Below are 22,173 nucleotides of genomic sequence, written 5' to 3'. Positions count from 1 at the left end.
CTCGCGTTAGGTTTAGCCAGGCTTTTGGGTACAGCAAAAGTCTTCCCCCGACTGCCTCCAGAGGCGGGCAGCCGGCCAACCCTTCAGGGATGATAGAAGGGCTTGTCAGAGAAGGATTCTCTGCTGCCCTGGTTTTGCGGACCCCCTGTGCCCAGAGGGCGGCATCTATTGTTGTTGTTTCCTCCTCTGCCCCTGGAGGAAAAAATCACTACGTGTGTCAGGCGAGGCTCCCTGGGATTTTCGAAACCACATTTTACCACTCTTCTGACCCTTTGTATATGGTCTGGAAGGAGTGGAAAAATGGACTCCCCCGGCAGAGAGAGTCTTGCCTTCCTGTTCACACCTAGTCAGAGTGTCTTTCACCTGTGGTCCAAAAAGAAAGGAACCATCAAAGGGAGTGTTGGTGAACGACACTCTAAAGGGTTCCGCAAAATTACACAGCTGCATCCATGCGCGTCTCCTGAGGGCCACGCCTGTACCTGCAGCTCTACTCGCACCATCGGCTGCATAGGAAATGAGCCTCATGGAGGAGTTAACTACCGAATTAAGGGTCGCCAGCTGAGAAGCCACTTTAGCGTGAACCCCTTCAGCTGATGGATCCTGGAGGGAATCTCCGAGCTCTTTCAGGAGATCCCTCTGAAGCCTGGTAAAATGACAAAAGTAATTCAGTGACCTCATGGAAAAGGTCGCTGAAGCAAACATTCGCTTCCCGTATCTATCCATGGTCCTAGACTCCTTGTTAGGAGGATGGACAGAGGAAGAAGTTTCCACTAACTCATTTTTAGTGGCTGTTGCTACCACCATGGCATCTATGGGAACACCCTTAGTAAGGAACTGTTTATCAGGGGGTGCAGTGATACATTTGCCGGGTCTCCTCGGGGTTGGTTCCACTGTAGCCGGGGCTGACCAAGCCCTTCGAGCCACTACTGACATTAATGGATCGAAAGGCGGAGACACCCAGGAGGTGGAAGGTTGGGAACCGAAAGCGTCCAGGAATACAGATTTGTCCTCGGTAGGGGTTAGGACATTCCAGTTCCCCCTCTAAGCATTTCTAGGATGTCCGAAAAGGAGACATCTTCAGAGGAGGATCTCGGGGACCCTTCCAATTCATCCAAATCCATATCCGAAGTGACAGACTAGGGGGAATCAATGTGCTTCCTCTTGCACTTCCTCTTCCAAGGGGGTTCCTCTGAATGATCACGGGAGGCCTCAGAAGAAGAGGAAACACCCAATGGGGTGCTCTGGAGTGCCGCTTCCCCACGCTTGGGGTCTGAAGGAGGGGCAGAGATTGACGGAGGCACAACAGGGGATGGAGCCAGTGGGGTCGAAAGTGGAGCTGACTCAGAGGCCAGTACACTCCTCATGACATCGAAGGCATCCCTACCACGATGCAGAGAAGGCTTCGGTTCCGAGGAACCCGGAATCCTCCTCCGCACCGAGGAAGACGGCTCCGAGGCTGATGTAGGAGCCGAGCTCACCTGCGCCGATACTCCGAGAGGGAGAACGGGGTCAGACAAGGGTCCGATGCTACTCGCCCCCATGGAGCCGACGAGGGAGTCTCGACACCCAGATCCCTCGACGGACGGCACCATCGAGGAGATCGGAGCAGACGACGGAACCGAAGGAGAAATTATCTGTGCCGATGGTACCACGATTCAAACCCCAACAAACTCCGGCTCCGAGCTCAATGGAGTCGGAGCAGGAACATCAATGGAAGCGAACGGAGCCGACACCTGTTGAGGAGGGCTGGACAACAATTTGGCCAGTGCCTGCGACTTCAACAACCTACTGACCACTCTCTCCACGTCGTGATCCGAGAGCCTAGAGGATCGAGAAGAGTGGGAGGATCCATCACTGCAGTCACTCTGCAACAGGGGAGACCGAGGAGCCGAATGTATGGACTCTAGAAAAGGGGACCTCGGCCACTTGTGGGTCTGCGATGACTCCGAAGGTACTGGTGGAGCCGACGGGGAGGCAGTCTCCTCGGTTCCGGCCGGAACCGAAGTAGTAGTAGGTAAGGCTTGGACCAATGACGGCTCCGAGCTGGGAGCCGACGATTTGGTCAGTTTAGGAGATTTCACAGGCTGAGCCTTGGCCGGTGAATCCTGGGGCAAAGACCCCTCAAAATAAGCTTATTTGTGCGCTCCTGCAGAACTCTTGGGCTGAATATACATGGCATACAGAACAAGAGTCCTGCAGGTGCACTGCGCCTAAGCAATAGACGCAAGAAGTGTGCTCATCTATCAGAGGCATTTTCTGACAGCATGAGTCACACTTCTTGAATCCAGACACCTTGGATTCTTTAGACACATCCAAAGTAGAAAACACTACACCTACACTGAATTGTTTTTGGCCAGAAGGCCGAACAGCAAAAACTAAACCAGACACTAACCACAAAAAAAAAAAATAAATAAACATACAGTATACTACAGCTAAAGATTTTTTTTTTAAAACTAGGAGCCTCTAACAAACGGCTACCTAAGAAACAGAAGAAGAAAAAGCTTAAACTAAAACACTACCTACAAAAGGGAAGGGGGAGGGGGAGAACTCTCTAATTTAAATGAGTTCTAAGAGGAAACTACAAATACACTAAACTACAACAAAACTAGTTAGCAACTATATTTTAAACAATAAACTATCAGAAAAAAACACTAATCTGACAGAAAAAAATAGTTCAATAAAACTTATATGAGCCTGAGCCAGTAACAACGAACCTCGCAGCTGAAGCGGCAAACGAGATCTGGGTAGCTAGCGCTAGGCATCATGGGATAAGGGGTAGCCTCAAGTCAGTAAACAGCTCTTGAGCTATAGAAGATGGCTGAGTCAGAGCAGAGGATCAGCTCCAATCCCAACAAGCAAGAAACGAAGACGAGATAGACAACTTAACATAATATGTTCACCCTTAGCCTAGCTTGAAACTTCACTGAAGAATGGATAAGTGACAACTTCAGTTGCTGTCTAAGGCATCCAGAGAACAACTGAGGCTAACAGGCAAGAATTTTCTACTACACAGAAAGACAAATCAGAACATAACCCGTTTTCTCCTCCCAGGTATAATACCCACACACTACTAGTTTGAAGTGAGACCGATGTGGAGGATGTATTTGTATACAGTATACTGTTAAGCATCTTGTGATTTTTTTTTTAAATGTTTAAGTAGTGCATGTTTAAGTAGTGTGCAATGTGTTTTTATCTGCAAGTTAACTTAATATGATCTGAAATACTTGTTCCTATAAATCTGGATGATCACCAATGTGATCTAGCACCTCAGGAAGAGAAGGAAACAGCTGGAGCTGAAAAAGAATGGTAGAGTCTCAAAACAGCAAGCGTGACAATTACTGAACTGATATGTAGCCAAGCCAGGTGTTGAGATAAGACACAAAAGGCAAACTGATGGTGGAATGCAGACATCCAGGAAGTAATCAAAAGAAAGAAGTGGTGCAGAAAAAAAAGTGTGATATAGGAAAGTTGGACCAGGCTAAGAAAGAATATTGGTTGGCTAACAAAGATAGCATTTGAACAAGGCATCAGAGGCTCTCTTCCAGTTTCTGAAAAGTAACTCAAGATGGCACAAAGAAACACTATGAGGTTGTAAGGCAAAGGCAAAGAGATAAAGATAATGAGACACCCTTCATAAGGGATGCCAACAACTTGCTCACAAGACATCAAGGGCAGAAGGAAGAAGTACTCCCAGAAGCTTCTGAATGAAGAAAACCCCATAGAAGCTGTACTGCTTCAGACACAGCATATGAAAGAGGAAGAGGTAGTCGACCTAGAAGACTTAAGAAAAGTTAAATCAGGGAAAGCAATAGATGCAGGTGAGGTCACAGTAGGTATGATCAAAATGTTAGGTAAGTTAGAGCAGAAATAGCTCCTGAGGATACTCATGGCAGTACAGACAGAAAGGTGCATCTTAGATGACTGAAGAATAAGCATTCTAGTGTCAGTGTAAAAGAACAAAGGGGGCATTCACAAATGAGGGTAGTGTAGAGACATCAAACTCATGTCACACTGCATAACAGTGCTGAAGAGGGTGACTGATAAATGAATAAACACAACAGTAGACAGAAGGGAAATGAACTGCATCCAGATTTGAATCCAAATTGTTCAATGTCTCGAGTGATACATACAGTTGTGAATAAGCTAGAGGTGAGGAAAGAGTCCAACTGGGAATTCTTAAACTTGGAGAAAGCATATGAAAAGATTCCAGGAAAGCTGATTTGGGCAGTCCTCCAATGGTTCAAAGTCCTGGAAACTTTGGTAGAATTAGTGCAGCCTATGTACAGGGACTCAATGACAAAAGTACGAGCAGTGTTGGAGTTACAGAGGGAGTGGGTGTGCATCAGAGTTCAGCTCTGAGCCCACTGCTAATACTGGATTAAATAAGCAAACAGATCAAAGGGGACAGATCAGTAAAGCTGCTAACTATAGATGTGACATTACAAGCAGACTCTGAGCAAGAACTTCAGCAAATGTTACGGGAATGGAAAGCAAAACTGAAACTGAGTACAGATAAGACAGCTGTAAGGGGAGCAGATGGGGAAAATCAGAAGAAGCTGAAAGTGAGATAGAAGGGAATGTAGTGGACAACATTAGCAGCTTCAAGCATCTGGGAGGGGTGGTTGAGAAGAAGAGAAGCGAATGAGATCAAAGCTAGAAACAAAGGGGATGCAGCCACTTGGCAAAGAATATCTGGAATAATGCTTGACAGAAGAGGGGCTTTTCTGACCCAGTCAGACTATGTCAGTCAACAGAAGGTGTATATAACAGTTGTGATTCAACAGAAGTGTTAATCTCATAACATGGCAGAATTCATTGTTTATGTCTCAGATTTTCAAAACTGTTAAACAGAGAATGAGTACATTAGCAGGGGAACTTTAATGTGCCACACGTTTATCGGAAGACTTTTACCACAGCAAGGGAAAAGGAAAATAATTTCCAACAGGGCATCAATGAATCAAGTCTGAAACAACATGCTGGCTCTCCAAACAGACAAGGAAATTGTCTAGATGCAGTACTAACCACTTCTAGTGCAAGGGTTCTGACTGTGCATTCCCTCTACTTGGTAGCACAGATCATTTAAGTGCATACTGGCAAGCAGAGCTACTGAATTAAGTCAGACCCAATGGAGACTATCACCATTATTTGTTTTATTTATTCTTTGTTGAACAGGTTAGTCCCACTAGGCTAGTGGGCTCTCTTGCAGACAGACCCAAGGTGGCATGTATACTACTAGGGAAGATTTGGCCAGGGCATCAGGAATGTCCCCTACTCTTCTCAATAGGTGTCATGGGATCTTACGTCCACTTGAGCTACCAATAACTCAAGCAGATGGAGTCTCAATTTTAACATGTCATTCAAAAGGCGCACTCAAGAGTGCAGCATCCTCATTATGCTGCACTGTAATGTCAGCAATCCATCTACCTGGAGTTGGAATAAAACTTGAAGTACAGACCCAACTGGAGAAGATTGGATGGAAAATTTTACACAACTGATGAAGTCTAAACAACATTGTAGATGAAAGTGTTTTAGTTATGTATTAAGTTCTGTGATGGCAATGATGTCTTTTTTTTTTTTTTTTTTTTTTTTTTTTTAGTATTTCATTCTGGGCTTTTTTATTTTGCTGTTTTAGTTTGGAGATGCCTGAAAAATAAGACAAACCAAGCTTGCTCAGTCAGGAAAAGTACAGTTTTGTACCTACCATAAATGTAGATGTTCGAGTGCTAATACAGCTGCAGTCATAACAGATGGGTTCTCCTGCCGTCAGGCGGGTCCTCGGTCGGCCGAATTCCAAAGTCTAGGTCCGGCGTCGGTTGTCGTCGCTTCTTCCCTGACGTCAGTGCGACAGGGGTATAAAGGAACCAGCCGACGCCATTTTCTTCAGTTTTTCTTGCCCCAGATGTCAGGTGCCCCCAGAAGGAAGGCAATACATAAATTTGTGTGATAATGCAGTGCAATATAATCAAAATACAGTAGTTGCAAGCAAATACATCATAAATGAAAACCCCAATCAGGTTGTAAGAGGATGTGTTAGCCTATAGGCCTGTCCCAAGAGGGGAAGGAGGGAGGGAAACCTGGACTGCAGCTGTATTAGCACTCGAACATCTACATTTATGGTAGGTACAAAACTGTACTATGTTCATCGTGCATACAGCTGCAGTCATAACAGATGGGTAGAATCCCAAAGCTAGGAAAGGGGTGGTAGGCACTAGGTGGAACTAGGAGGAGCCAAAATGCCCTGCAAGACTGCAGTGGCAAAGCCTGCTCTAGATTTGGAGTATAATGGTAGGTTGTAGTGCTTGGAGAAGGTATGCACAGAACTCCAAGTGGCTGCTTCCAAAATATCATTGGTAGGAACGCCTCTGAGGAAGGCTGCAGAGGTGGCTGTGGCCCTGGTGGAATGAGTTCTAATGCCTGTAGGAACAGTTTTGCCATGAAAGGAGTAGCAAAAGTGTATGCAGTGGGCTATCCATTTTGAGATTGTCTGTTTGGAAATTGGCTTCCCTTGAGCTCCTACCGCATAGGCCACAAAGAGCTGTTCTGATTTTCTGAAAGGCTTTGTTCTGTCCAAATAACAACGCAGTTGTCTGTGGATGTCCAGGGAATGTAGTAATCTCTCCCCTTTGTTTTGAGGATTAGGATAAAAAGTAGGTAAATGTATGGCCTGATTTAAAGCTACCCTGGATACCACTTTAGGCATAAAGGATGGGTTGGTTCGTAAGGAAACTCTGTCCTGATGGAAGATGATAAAAGGCTGGACAGCCATGAGAGCCTGTAGTTCTGAAACTCTACGAGCTGAGGTGATAGCCAGAAGGAAAGCTGTCTTCCAGGACAAATATTGCAAATCTGATGAGGCAGCTGGCTCAAAGGGAGGCAAGGTCAGTTTTTCCAGAATGAAATTAAGATACCAAGCAGGTATTGGTTGTTTCCTTGGTGGCCTTAAATTCTTAGCACCTCTGAGGAACTGTCTTAAGAGAGGGTGAGAGAATAAAGATGGATCAGTGTTGTATTCTGCAGAAATGGCTGAGGCATGGATTTTGATGGAGGAGAAAGAAAGTCCACTGCTTAGCAGTTCAGCCAAATATTGTAGTATTTGAGGCAAATTCAGTTTTCCAGGATCCTGGCCCTTTTTCTCATTCCAGACACAAAAACGTTTACATTTTGCGGAGTAAGCTTTTCTAGTTGATGGCCTGTTGTGATGCTAAGGAATCTTCCATGCGGCTAGATTGAGTGTTTTTAGCTGGCTGTGAAGAGTTTTGAAACTGTGCTGAGTCAGAAGAAGAGGCATTAGAGGAAGGGTCCATGGAGGGGAATCCGTTAGGCTCCTCAGGAGTGGGTACCAGTGTTGCCTTGGCCAGTCCGGAGCAATGAGGATCATCTTTGGTCTGTCTGCTTTGGTCTTTAATAGAACTTTGGGCAGCAGAGGAAGAGGAGGGAAGGCATAAACTGTCATTGATGTCCAATTGAAGGAAACAGCGTCCACTCTCCAGGCCTTTGGATGGAAGATCCTTGAGCAGAATTTTGTCAATTGATGATTCTTGTGGGAGGCAAAGAGATTTATGTCTGGCCTTCCCCATTCTTGGATTATTTCTGTAAAAACTTTTGGATGCAATTTCCATTCGTGTGGATCTGTCATATTCCTGCTTAGGTTGTCTGCCAGCGTGTTTTCCTTGCCTGGCAAGTACTGTGCTTGTAGTTTCATTTGTAAGTCCATGGCCATGTTCCAAAGTGACATGGCCAGTCTGCATAGGGGGTAAGAATGTGTTCCTCCCTGTTTGTTTATGTACCACATAACTGTGGTGTTGTCCGTTCTTATCAATAGTTGACCTGGTTGTAGAAGGTCCTTGAAAGCTATAATAGCATTTATTACTGCTAGCATTTCTTTTTGATTGATGTGAAGGTGCTTTTCTTTTTGGGACCATTTGCCCTGAATGCACCGGTCTGTCATGTGCGCCCCCCAGGCGTAGTCCGAGGCGTCTGTTGTGATGACTTGATTTGCTTGAGGCTTGCTGAATGGAAGACCTGGGTTTGTTTGATATGCTTGAGCCCACCACAGAAATTCCTTTTGCAGACATGGAATTAGTGGTATTATTGTTTCCAAACTGTGGCTGTGCTGAGACCATATGTTTTTCAGGTACCATTGTAGTTTCCTCATATGCAGCTTTGCACATGGGATTAGTAAGATGCAAGATGCCATGAATCCCAGAGCCTGCAGGATTTTCCTTGCAGTCAGCCTGGTGCAATTTGCTAGTGTTCTGAAGTATTGAATTAGTTGCCCCTGCTTCTCTGGCGTGAGAGGTAGGCCATCTGGGTGTTTGTGTCCAAATTGGCACCCAGGAAAATTATCTTCCGAGAGGGTATTAGCCTTGATTTATTTTTGTTGACTGTGTATCCCAGAAAGTTCAATAACATTATTACATAAGCCAGATGTTTCAGAAGAATGTGCTTGCTGTCTGCTTGGATCAGGCAGTCGTCCAAATAGGGGTATATTTGTATCCCTGGAAGTCTGCAGTAGGCAATTACTGATGCCAGGCATTTCGTGAATACTCTGGGAGCAGTAGATAAGCCATAGGGCAATGCAGAGAATTGATAATGGGTTGAACCTGCAAGAAATCTGAGGTACCTTCTGCAATTTTGTCTGATTGGGACATGCAGGTATACCTCCTTGAGGTCCAATGTTACCAGCCAAGACTCCTTGCCCAGCATGGGAAGAAGTTGCTGTAGAGTGAGCATCTTGAATTTTGGTACGAGTAGAAATGTGTTTAGGATGGATAGATCCAAAATAGGTCTCCAATCTTTTCCCTTCCTTGGCACCACAAATAGCTTGGAATAAAAACCTTGACCTTGTTCGTGTGTAGGTACCTCTTGAATAGCTTTCATGTTTATGAGATCTGAAATGTGCCTTTGTGCCTCTGCCCTTTGATTGTGTGGCAGGTTTGGCATGCCTCTCATTTTTGGAAGGGTGTGAAAATGGAATCTGTAGCCTCTGTTTATAATGTCCAGGATCAATTTGACCTTTGTGACAACATGCCAATTTTTTGAGAATAATGCCAGCTTTCCTCCTTAGGGGGCTGCCATTTGAGACCTGGTTGGCATGCAAAGGGGAAAGTCATTGGGTTTGCTTTCTGAAAGATTGCGAGTTGTCCTCACCACCTCTTTGTGTAGGAGCTTGCCATTGTCTGCCTCTATACGATCCTTGGGATTGTCCTCTGCCCCTCGGGCGCCTGTATCTGCCTCTTTGGGGTCTGTCTGTGGCAGGAAAGGACCAGTTTTTGGAAGGCCAATTTCTACTAAAACGTGGGGGTTGAACCTGTAGAAATTCTTTCACAGTTTGCATTGATTTAGCCTTTTCCTCCATTTTCCGTAATACTTCCTCAGCATTAGCACCAAATAGTACATCCTTTTGAAGAGAGGCGTCTAGTAATTTAGCTTTGACATGATCAGGCAAGGCTTGTTCCTTGAGCCAGGCATGCCTACGTATGACTGATCCTGTAACAGCAGCTCTACATGAGGCCTCTAGAGCATCAAAACCACATTGTAAGGTATGCTTACCCACTTGTTCTGCACTATGCATCAAATCCTGCAACTCCTTCAAGTCTGGTTGTTCAGGTTGTGACATTTTACTTTTCAATTGTGATAACAAAAACTGTTGGTATTTTAGCATATGAAACTGACAGTTTAAGGCCCTCATGGATAAGATATCCGAGGTATATACCTTTTTTCCCCACCTTTCTAAGGATCTGGAATCTCTCTTGGAAGGCAGTGGATTTTTGGCAATGGAGGCCTTAACTCCCTTGGGGCCCTGTGAGATGGTTTCTGGGTCAGCAGCATGGCTTTTGTATAGAAATTGGTGTGAGTCAGGAACCCTGTAGTACCTGTCAGGCTTAACTGGTGCTGGAGGTAGAGAGTCCGGGATAAGGCAGGCCTCCGAGTAAACATCATCTAGGATGTCCAAGACAGGAGGTATAGCCAGAGGCCTGTGCTGGGGTAACAAGAGAAATTCCCTGAGCCTTTTCTTGGAATCTGAATAATCCTGGCCTTCCCAGTGGAAGTGTTCCCTTAAGGTATGCAAAGTTTCCCCAAATGAGTAATCCTCAGGAGGGGATACAGAAGGGATGGACTCCTCCGCATCAGAGTCTTCAAAAGGGGAGTAAGACTGTTCCTGATCTTCAGAGTGCTCTGAAATAATGGAGCCCTGGTCAGAGGAGGGGGAATCTTCCTCCACTCTGGGCCTTTTGTCCGGTGGGGGCTGAGAACCTCTGATTAGAGTAATTAAATCCTCAGCCATTTTAAGCATCTGTTTCTTAGGCATGGGGCATGGAGATGGAGATGGGCCCTGTGTAGCTGGTCTCTTAGAGTGCATGGTAGCTTTAGACTTTGTGAAAGCCTTGATGGAGAAAGAAGAGGAAGGTCTGAAGACACCTTGAGTGGAGGTGGACCTGTCCACATTCTGTGTTTCAATGCCAAGAGTGGCTTCGGTATCTGTAGTCGGGGTGTGGGCCGAGGAGCCTGCGACCTCGGGCACAGGAGTCACCGTCAAAGATGCGTCGTCGGTAATCAGGGGCTGCGTAGGCACCTCGCTGAGAACCAGACCACGTGTAGTCGGCTTTGGCGTGGTTTCGGTAGAGGCCGCGGACCTCGTGTGTCGGTCCTTGTCTTTGCATTTTTTTTGACAAAACCGGAGTCGGAGTATCCGATGACATAGTATAGTTAAATGCTTTCCCAAAATAATGCTGGGCGAACTCCGCCCGACGCTTAATAGTGCGTTTGTTGAATGTAGCACAAAAGCGACAGACCGAGACGTCGTGGTCTGGGCCTAAACAAGGTATACAGAGGGAATGGAAATCCTTATGCGGTATTTGCTTCCCACAAGAAATACAATTATTAACTTTGTCTGACATCGGTCTGAGGCAAGAAAAGTTTCCCCAACGGGGTACTTAGCTTTTAAGAAGACTTCGGTTTCCAAATTTTCATAATCTCAGGAGCTGGCCGACCGGCACTTGCGAACTGCTTCTGCTTCGGGCACCGCGCGGCAAGAAAGACTGAAGAAAATGGCGTTGGCTGGTTCCTTTATACCCCTGTCGCGCTGACGTCAGGGAAGAAGCGATGACAACCGATGCCGGACCTAGACTTTGGAATTTGGCCAGCCGAGGACCCGCCTGACGGCAGGAGAACCCATCTGTTATGACTGCAGCTGTATGCACGATGAACATCAAGGAATATCAGTTTGTTGATACATGTTGACAATTTTCATGGATGTAAGAAAACAATTATTTTCAATTCTCCAATCTTACAATCTCCCAAACCTCATACTTTAAAAATGAACTAAAAGCTTATTTTCTCAATTCCAGAACCTGCCCTTGCCATGACCCTACCTAGTCTTCCTTCCCTTTATGAACCCTCAAAAGGACCATACTTAGTACCTCATTACACCTCTCTCCAATGTGTCTACTATGCATTTGCATAATTTTATACAAACAAAATAGTTTTATTGCTGATCTATTGAACTATATCAATGTAAAATTGTTACTTAGCTTCTTTTTAATGCAACTTTAACTTTATGCATGTAACCCAACATATGTGAATCTTTTTGCTATAACTGTTATTATATCAATATTGTTTAAAATTGTACTTGTTTAAAATGTACTACTGGAGCTTTTCTCCTTGGGTCTCCACTGAAAATGGGCCACAAGCCCAGTTGGACAAACCCGGTTAACAAATGTCAATAAATAAATATAAAATATAAATAAATTAGAGTAGGCAAACTTTGGAATAGATTGCCTCTTGTTAAAATCCTGAAGTTACTGAAACAGTTAGTTTGGTCGAGCAGTTGTTTGGGGATTTTGCATACAAGACAAACCCCTTGGAACTGGGTTTATTAAGCTCTCTCTGAGCATTTTTGTAACACTGCAACATTTGTATTTGCAAAAGTATAATCCTCTCTAGATGCAGATCACATTTAAAAGGGCACAATGCAAAACAATAAAATATGAATAACCTCATCAGAAATGCCTTCAAGACATGCAAACTGTAGGACCAAAATTCAAGTCTGTAGAGAAGATTTATTTATTTTTTATTTATTTAACATTTGTTAACCGGGAAAGTCCGACTTGGAACGAGCCAATTTTTAGCAGAGGCCCAGGGAGAAACTCTCCAGACGCATGTCTTTGTAACATGGGAGGAAACCGGAGCACCCGGAAGAAACCTACGAGTGCAGTGACTCCACACAGAAGGCACCCCCAGCAGAGAATTGAACCGGAGAAACTCTTGCTGTGAGGCGACACTACCGCTGCACCACTGGGCCATCCCTTCTTCATCTAACCATTAAGTCTACATGCACTCCAATTCCCATTCCAATAGATCATCAGAACAAAAACATTTCTAAACATACCAACCGTCTTACACACCTTTGGAGTATCAGAATCAGATGTCAATTTCCTTGCAGTGGCGCTCATATTACTTTCTTCTGAATGACGATTCTTAAATGGTCTGTGTTTTGGAGCAGTAAAGGATATGCTAGATGCTATGTGAGATTCAAATAATCTAGGACTGTTTTTTGTTTTTTCTGCTTCCTTTACATAAGCATTCATTTTATGACAATTTTCCTTGGTATCCCTTTTATTTAGCATATCACTCAAAGTTGGTTTCCTTTCATATTTATCTTTGTTTCTTAAGAGAGAGTTAGTTTTATTCCGCAGTAAAATCTTCTTCTCTTTGACGATTACACGGTTTCGAGACATTTCATCATCACCATCATTGCTGTCTTTAAAAGGAACACCATATTTCTCATTCATTTCTGCATTGTTACTTATGTCTGAAGTACTGCAACAGGAAGAGGCATCAGCCACTGGAGAGTTGTTCTGAGTTTGATCTTCTGGCACTGAATCTGCAAAAACAAAATAATTTTAATAATTTACTTCCATATCCAGTTACCTTAGTTTGGGTTTTTACCTAGAGGTGGCCTATTTCAGTCACATGACCCTCCAAACTGATATGTTAAAAATTAAAGTTATATACTTACCATTACACTAGCTAGATCCATGTTGTCTTTTGTCCAGCTCATCTTATGGGTATGTCAAATCCAACTGGAGCCAATGTTGGCAACTTTCAGTCTTTGGATCAAAGGCTCTAGGTAGAAATTCCCAAGAAGACAATGTCCATTGCCACACCCCCATGGCCTCCTGATAAAAAGTAAGAGTGGGTTCCTCTTTGCTTGTTAAAATACCAAACCACCAACAAGCTGTCTGTCTGGATAGTGATCACACCACTGGGGAGGGAGTCCTGAAAGGCCTGCAACACTAGAGGGACTGCCCTCATCTACAGTACATTGATGTGAGGATTGACCTCTATTAGAGACCATATACCTTGAACAGTTTTCCCTTTAAAATGCCCCCCAACCACAGAAGGGGTGCATTTGTGGTCACTCTGGCTCAGGGGGTGGGTGGCCTAAAGAAATCACAAATGAATTTAGCCACTACTGAATATGTTGTTTGCAAATCCCAAAGTTTGATTGGATAATGCACTGAATGTTAAACAATGGACAACTGCACAGACAGGGTCTACTGTCATACCTTCATATGGAATCCGGCATGAAGGACAAAATTGATGGAAGCTGCAAAAAAGCCCAAAAGGAGGAGGATGGATCTTGCTGGTGGACTTCAATGAGCAAGGATCTGTGAAACTTAATAGCACAGACTGACTATCCTTGACCCGAAGTGTAAGCAACTGCATTGTGGTGTCCAAGTGGCATCCTATGAATCTAGGATTTGGAATAATATTAGCTTGGACTTCTCCATGTTGATTGTGATTCCCAGATCTGCGCACAACTGGAGCAATGAGTCCGTGGCTTGGGTTAGCATATCCCTCTTGGCAGCAGTTATGAGCCAGTTGTCTAAGTAACAGAACACCCGGAACCTCTGCAGCCTGAGATGTTCTGCTTATGCTGCCCTCCACATTCTGAGTGAGGGTCCTGCAGAGAGATTTTGCACCTGGAGGCAGAAAGTACAGTTGTGTACACCTACCATAAATGCAGATGTTCGAACGTATTCACTGTTGTAGTCACCATCTCTGGGTTATCCCTGCTGTGGTAGCCCTCAACCGGCCCGAATACCAGAGTCAGTATTTCTGCATCAGCTGCTGTCGTTTGTTGACGGACGTCAGGTCGTCAGTGCTATAAAGCAAGGAAGCCAACACCATTACATCAGTTATTCTTGCCCTAACCAGTCAGAAGCCCCAGGAAACATGGTAAAGTGGTCCTGGTGGCTAAAAGCCACCATAAGAAGCTTATGACTCCCTAAGGAAAGAGGATATAAGGGGGAAGGAGGGAGGGAAACCAGGACTGCAACAGTGAATACACTCGAACATCTACATTTATGGTAAGTGTACACAACTGTACTATGTTCTTCGTGTTTCAGTGTTGCAGTCATCACCTGTGGGACGAATCCCAAAGCTGACGAGAGGGGTGGTAGGATTAGTAAGAGACCTAGGCCTGGGTCAGCAAGCCCTGCAGAACTGCAGAGGCAAACCCTGCCCTAGCCTTACAGAAAAGAGGTAGATGGTAATGCTTTGTAAAGGTACGGACAGATGTGCAGGTGGCAGCTTCCAAGATGTCCCTGGTGGGAACTCCTCTGAGGAATGCTGTGGAAGTGAAGGCTGCCCTAGTGGGATGGGTACGAATAGACTTAGGGGGTGGTTTCCCATGTAATACGTAGCAGAAATGGATACATTGTGATATCCATTTGGAAATGGGCATCCCCTCTGCCCCTGGGGCAAAACTGACAAGAAGTTGGTCTGTTTTCCTGAAGGGTTTAGTATGGTTCAAGTAGTATCTGAGCTATCTGTGCACGTCTAGTGAGTGCCGAATTCTTTTGCCCCTGTTTTGAGGGTCAGAAAAGAAGGTGAGTAGATGTATGGCCTGGTTGAGAGTCACATTAAAAACCACCTTGAGCATAAAGGAGGGGTTACTACTCAGGGAGACCCTGTCTGCATGGAAAATGATGAAGGACTCAATGGCCATCAATGCCTTAAGTTCTGAAACCCTTCTGGCTGAGGTGATAGCTAGTAGGAAAGCAGTCTTCCAAGATAGGAATTTCAGTTCTGCTGAAGCAACAGGTTCGAAGGGTGGTAAGGTTAGTTTTTCCCAAAACGTAATTCAGGACCCAGGCTGGCGTGGGTGGCCTTCTGGGAGATTGGATATTAGAAGCCCCTTTGAGGAATTGTTTAATCAATCAAAAGATGTGAGAACAGGGGATGATCAGTATCGAAATGATCTGAAATGGCTGAGGCATGGATTTTAAAGGAAGGGAAGGAGAGGCCACTATTGATTAACTCCACTAGGTAGTCCAGGATAAGAGGGATGGAACATTGTGAAGATTTGCCCCCCTGGACTGGTTCCAGGAGCAGAATCTTTTCCATTTCCCTGCATAAGATTTTTTGGTGCTGGGTCTTCTGGCCTCTGTGATAAAGCCTACGACCTGTTTGCTTAACAGGGGCCCCCTGTTTGCCTTTAGAGTATTAGCCAAGCTGACAGTTTGAGAGTCTGCAAGTCTGGGTGCAGCATCCCCTCCACCAGAGTCAAGAGGTCGGAGATCAGGGGAAGCTGCCCGAGAGGCTGTCAGAATGCGCAGTAAGGGGTACCAATGCTGTCTAGGCCAATGTGGAGCAATGAGGATGGCCTTTGGTTTCTCCTCCCTTATCTTGATCAGTACCTTTGGAATAAGAAGCAGAGGAGGGAAAGCATACACAAACAGGGAGTTCCAAGGGAAGGTCAAGGCATCCACCTCCCACGCTAGGTGGTGATACTCCCTGGTACAGAATTTTTTCAGCTGGTGGTTGAGGTTCGAAGCAAAGAGATCCACCTCCAGAGTTCCCCACTCCTGAGTGACTTGTAAAAAGATTTTTCTGTGGAGCTGCCATTTGTGGGGGTCCAGTAGGTTTCTGCTTAAGTGGTCTGCCAGGGTGCTGTTGATCCCTGTTATGTATTGGGATATTAGGTGTAATCCCAAGGAGGAGGCTGTCAGCCAGAGGTTCGTGGCTAGCCTGCACAGAGAGTAAGATTGGGTCCCTCCCTGTTTTTCTTAATGTACCACATTACTGTGGTGTTGTCTGTTTTGATAAGGAAAATCCCTGGCCTGAGATGGGGTTTGAAGGATGTCAAAGCCTTTTGTACTGCCATCATTTCCTAATGGTTGATGTGAAAAGGAAGGTGCTGGGCAGCCCAAAGACATTGGGTGCACCTGCCTGCTTGGTGAGTGCCCCAGGCAATGTCGGAGGCGTCAGTGATGATGGTCTGCCCCGCTGGGCGGAGGATGAAGGGAAGACTCTTGTTCGTGGCACATGCCCCTGCCCACCAGAGAAAGTCGGTCCTTATACAGGAATCAGAGGGAGAGAGGGCTCCAGAGGCTGCTAGTGCTGACACCAAAGGTTCTTTAGATACCACTAAAGTTTTCTCATGTGAAGCCTGGCCAGACGAATTAGGAGGATGCAAGATGCCATGTACCCCACGGCTTGCAGGAACTTCCTCGCAGTGAGGTGGACTTCTGGAACCCAGCTGGGTAAATTAGAGAGGCAGGAAGCTCTGCTTTTCTGGGGATAAGAAGGCCATTTGGGATGCTGTGTCCAGCAGTCCTCCCAAGAAAATGATCTTCCTGGAGGGTGTTTGCTTTGATTTCTTCTCGTTGATGGTGAACCCTAAGGAGGTTAGGTGGGTTTTGACAAAGAGGAGGTCCTGGATCAGCTTTTCTTTGCACTCTGCCTAAATGAGGCAGTCGTCCAGATAACGGTAAATCTGTATAGTTCTCCGTCTGCAAAATGCTACGGCCAGGGCTAAGCATTTGCTGAATACCCTGGGAGCAGTACATAAGCCAAAGGGTAGCGCAGAGAACTGTAAGTGTTGTGAGCGAAGCGCATGAATTTCCTACAGGATTCCCTTATCGGGATGTGAAGGTAAGCATCTTTTACGTCTAGGGTCACTAACCAGGCATTTTCTGTCAACATAGGCAGGAGCTGCTGCAAAGTTAGCATTTTGAATTTGGGGACCACCAGGCATTTTCTGTCAACATAGGCAGGAGCTGCTGCAAAGTTAGCATTTTGAATTTGGGGACCACCACGGAGTTGTTCAGAATGGATAAATCCAGGATGGGACACCAAGTGCCCTCTTTTCTGGGAACAATGAATAGCCTGGAATAAAAGCCTTTGCCTGTTTGATCTGAGGGGACAGGTTCTACTGCCCCCTGGGATATGAGAGTTTGGACTTATTTCAATGCCTCTGCCCATTGATTTGGAGGAAAGTCTGAGTACCCTCTTGGAAATGGGAGATCGTTGAAAGAGAATTTGTATCCTTGAAAAAAAAGATTTTTAAGACCCATTGGTCCTTTGTAACAGAAAGCCAATTTTCTTTGCAGAGGGAGAGCCTTCCTCCTAGCTTTTGGTGAGTGAAAGGAGGGGAGAGGGAGTCATTGAGAGTTTTTGCCATAGAGGGATGGCTTAAAACTCCCTGCCTCTGGGAAGGAAGTGGTCCACTGTTTGCTTCTCTGCTGTCCTGGGATAGGGGCCAGGCTGGTCTGTCCCTGTAGGGCTTACTTTGCCCCTATCTGCTAGGTGCAGGAAAGGACCAGTGCTTAGAGGGAAAATTCGTGCTGAACCTAGGAGGTTGTACCCGAAAGAAATTTTTTACTGTTTGCATAGATTTTGCTTCGTCTTCCATCTTTTTAAGCACCTCTTCTGCTTTTACTCCAAAGAAGTAATCCTTATCTAAGGGTGCATCAATTAATTTAAATTTGACATGATTAGGAAGAGGTTGTTCCTTCAACCATGCATGTCTCCTAAAGATAGATCCTGACACTGATGCCCTGCTTGAGGCTTCTAGGGCACCACATCCACAATGCAATGAGAGTTTGGCCACTTGACAAGTAGAGTGCAATAAATCTGCTAACTCTTTCGAATTGGCACAGTCAGAAAAGGTTGAAATTTTTTTGCTTTAATAGTTCTAAAGTGTGTTGTTGACATTTTAACATGTGGAACTGACAGTTGAGTGCTCTGACAGCTAAGGTTGCAGAGGTGTATACTTTTTTGCCCCATCTGTCCAGAGCTCTGAAATCTTTGTCAGAAGGAATAGGATTTTTAACAGAGCTAGCCTTAGCTCCTTTAGGTCCCTGTGTAATAACATCTGGGTCTGCAGCAGGATTTCTGTACAGGTATTTGTGAGAATCCGGTACTCTAATACTGGTCAGGTTTACTGGGAGCAAGTGGGAAGGTGTCAGGAGCTAAGCTGGATTCATGAAAATCGTCATCGACCACCTCTAAGATAGGGGGTTGGCCAAGGTTCTGTGCTGGGAGAGGTCTAGAAACTCTCTTAGTCTTTTCTTAGATTGAGGGAAGTCCTTGGATTCCCAGTGGAAATGTTCACAGAGAGTGTGAAGGGTTTCCCTAAAGGACAAGTCTTCTGGTGGGGAGGCAGAAGTAATGGATTCCTCTGCATTTGGATCCTCAAAAGCAGTCAGAGGTTGTTGTTTCTCTTCAAAATCTGAATAATCAGATTCCTCAGAATCCTGTTCTGTCAGTATTTCTGGAGAAAGGTGTCTTTTCCTTTTAGACATTGTGGCCTGACTGCCCCTGATAAGGAAGATAAGATCCTCCGCCATGTTAAGCATATGGGTTGGGGTGGTGGAGCAGGAGTAAGATGGTGGCTAGAGGTAGACTTTCTAGGAATGGCCTGGCTTCTAAGCCTAAGAGTATCCATCGGTCTGGGAGAAATGGTAGGTGGATGAGAAGACAATTTTTGTCTAGATTTGGTAGTGTAAAAGGCCTCCACGGAAGCCGGTGCCTGCGTCATGGCTTTGGATCCAACCAAGGCAGAGACAACCAAAGGCTCTGAAGAAGATTTCTGCTGCATACCGGACTCCGAAAGAGTATCGGTAGAGGCCTGCGTGGATATCGTATCAGGAATCAGGGGCCGCAAAAGCACCTCACTGAATTCCAGAGAATTGACGACCTGCTTAGCGGTAGAGTCATTGGAAGGCTTAGCCTTATGTGGTCTGTATCTATATCTACGTTTTTTTCGGAATGTCTACGGATTGCTGGCTGACTGACGCCATTTCGGAATGCAAAGACAGAAGATGAAAATACCTGTCTACAATAAGAGTTCTATGACAAATGGTTCTCGCGTTAAAGAGGGCACAGAACCAGCAGCGGGGGACGTCGTGGTCTGGGCCTAAACAGTGACGCAGTATGAATGAAGTCTTGGTGTGGGATCTGCTTTCCACAGGCAAGAAAATTGTTAACTTTTTCGGACAATGGTTAGTGCAAGAAAAAAGAATCCCCAACAGGGTACTTAGCTTTAGACATTTTCAGTTGTAATTCAAACTCTGGTAGCGACCGACTGACACACTTGGGAAACGCTTCTGCTACAGGCTCCACGGCAAGAAAGACTGATGTAATGGCGTTGATTTATAGCACTGACGACCTGACGTCAGTCAACAAGTGACAGCAGCCGACACAGAAAAACACTGACTCTGGTATTCGGGCCGGCCAAGGGCTACCAACAGCAGGGATAACCCACAGCTGATGACTACAACACTGAAACACAAAGAACATCACTTGTTACATCCTGGAGCCTTGTCAGACAAGTTGGGAATGTGGGACACTGTACCAAAAAGAATAATACCTCAAACAACCACTAAAGATTATCGATGAATCTTGACAGCCAAAAAGATGTGTGAAAAAACACACAAATAACCCTTAACTACTTTTTTTGTTACAGCACTCTCTCTCTCTCTATATATATATATATATATATATATATATATATATATATATATACACACACACACACACACACACACACGCGCGCGTGCAGATACACTAAAAAAAATACTAAAAGTTATAAAAAGGTAACATTTCAAGAACCTTTACTCCAACAAGCAATACATTAAAGTTTTCGCACAAAAACTGGTACAAAGAAAGTACTTATCTGACAAATTCTGACTGAAGGCAGCAAAAAAGCACCAAGCAATACAGACCACATCTGGCTTGTTCAAGCGGCAAGCAAGATATGAGGATCCATTAGGGTGGAAGGGTATTATTGGCCGGGGGAAGAGGCTGAGCCTTGCATCCAAAGTCTAAAAGTTGCTGGCATCGGATCAGACATACCCATAAATTGAGACTGACAGAAAAGTCAACATTGGATCATAAATCAACACGATTACATTTGTTCCTACGTATGTTATGTATTTATTGAGGTTTACCTTTAAATAGGCGATTGCACTTTGTCGAACGGCCACTTCTTCGACGCGTTTTGCGCTAACCGAAACCGCGAAAATTTTTAAATGTCGAAAAACATTCGACGTTCAACATTACCGGCCGCACAACACCTCCACACCCATGCTGCCATGGGTCAAAAAGGGGCGAGGTTTTGCCGTTTGCACATTCTGAATTCGACGTCGGTGACAATCGCATTTCAGCCTTCGCGCAAGTCGAGTCGCCATATCAGGATCGGCATTATAAAGGTAAACCATTTATTGAATGAAATTCAAAAAATGCATCAGAAGAAAAAAATAAAACATGAAAGCTTAATTCATTGTGTTACATCCACATGTATATGTAACTAAGCGCAGTAGTGGGTAACCAGATGTGTAAAAGGAGGGGGAAAAAAAAGCAGAGTAGCAGCAATATAATGACTTCACTTCCTGACTTTCTAGTATAAACTTTTTAAAGCAGTTATTCCATTTTGGTGTCAAAATTTTACATATCGGAAATACTGGAAAACACTGCACTTAAGTTAAGGATAGCACTCAAAACACAATATGCCACACAACGCAGCACATTAGTAGTTGTCTAGTGCCAAATTTCATTGTACCCAAAAAGCCAAAACACTCATAGCTTATTTGGTAAAATGAAGTAGTGGCTTAAAACACAGATAAAATAACTGCACATGCATGCAATGACTGAGGGCAAATTTTGGCACACCTTACTACTTTTTCAGCAAAACTGTTGCATACATTGAGGCAACAGTATTACTAGGCCCAAAACTTCTCTATAAATCTGCATGCATCCTCTGCAGTGCAACAGTGACATTAAGATGTATTTAGCAAAAAAGCTAAATAGCCAAAAGATCAAAAGCATAGGTAAGCACTCCCAGCTATACCACTGTAGAGGTACAGCGCCATTTAATCCAGAAAATTTACTTTGCGGTTCTAAACACATCAAATATGTTTTCGCGGTAGGGGAGTCATGATAAAAGGCTTTATTAAATGCAGAAAGCAATAAGAATATTTGTTTCCAGCAGTTTGCCTTTCTGAGTTGCCTCATTGCTTTACTACACGCAACAAGCTCACACTGCATTTTTAGGAAAATATATGTGAGGCTTAATATTACAAACCCTGACAGTTTGAAAATTAAGCAAACTCAGTCAAGAAATATTAAATTATGAGCATCACTGATACAAATTTAAAATGCTTTTACAATGAGGCTTCAACCCTTCCACACACCCTGCTACTTCTACATCTTAACACTGACATCATTACAACTCCAAGTAGGAGGAGTATTCCAATATACTAAAATCTTGGAATTAGAAAGTATTCCCTACATTTGCACTTAAACTCTAGCTGTTTTGAAGATTGTAATTATGATCTTCGGGCTTTCAAAAAGACACCGTTTTTGCATCACATAGACAGAAGTGTGTCTGTGTCTAAACATGATGGATTTTCTTCCTCAAGACAAAGTGAAATTTTACAAGGAACAGTTTCTGAAATTTTCCCAGGTATTATCTGGCACCTGCCATGGAACGTCTCAGAATTCTGTTTTGTGACCTCTAGAATTCTCACAATTCCTTTGAAACATCCCAGAAAAACTATTTGTAAGACAAAATGAGAAATTGTTGCTACATGTTGACTTGAAATCCCAGACTGAGAAAAAGGTATTTTACCAAAAACAGAGATTCATGAAAACTTATGACAGCTGCTACAAAAATAAGACAAATCCTACTGAATACGGAATATTGTCAAATGTCATGTAACCTAAAGTGGGCTATTATAGGAGCCAGCCACTTTATAAATACTCTTGGAGCTGTGTACATCCCAAAGGGTGAAGCGGAAAATTGAAAATGTGTAAAATCTCTTGAGAACTGGAATGAGATGAAGTTTCAAATCCAGAGTTACTAGAAAACAAAGTTGGAAT

At 44.4% G+C, this 22,173-nt stretch overlaps 1 protein-coding gene across 3 annotated transcripts in view; it reads right to left on the bottom strand.

Annotated features, from left to right (window-relative positions):
* MIS18BP1 (MIS18 binding protein 1) overlaps positions 1-22,173 on the bottom strand; it is a 2,747,318-nt gene that overhangs the window by 2,450,391 nt on the left and 274,754 nt on the right. For all 3 annotated transcript variants that reach the window (XM_044074260.1, XM_044074258.1, XM_044074259.1), the window contains one exon: positions 12,408-12,886. In XM_044074260.1, coding sequence (XP_043930195.1) covers positions 12,408-12,886 — 479 coding nt within the window. The remainder of the gene's footprint in view (positions 1-12,407; positions 12,887-22,173) is intronic.

This window comes from Protopterus annectens, chromosome 6.part0 (genome assembly GCF_019279795.1).
Source record: "Protopterus annectens isolate FY-2018-M chromosome 6.part0, PAN1.0, whole genome shotgun sequence".
Classification (NCBI taxonomy): domain Eukaryota; kingdom Metazoa; phylum Chordata; order Ceratodontiformes; family Protopteridae; genus Protopterus; species Protopterus annectens.
Note: the sequence above shows the minus strand (reverse complement) of the source record. Positions and strands in the feature narration are given on the sequence as shown.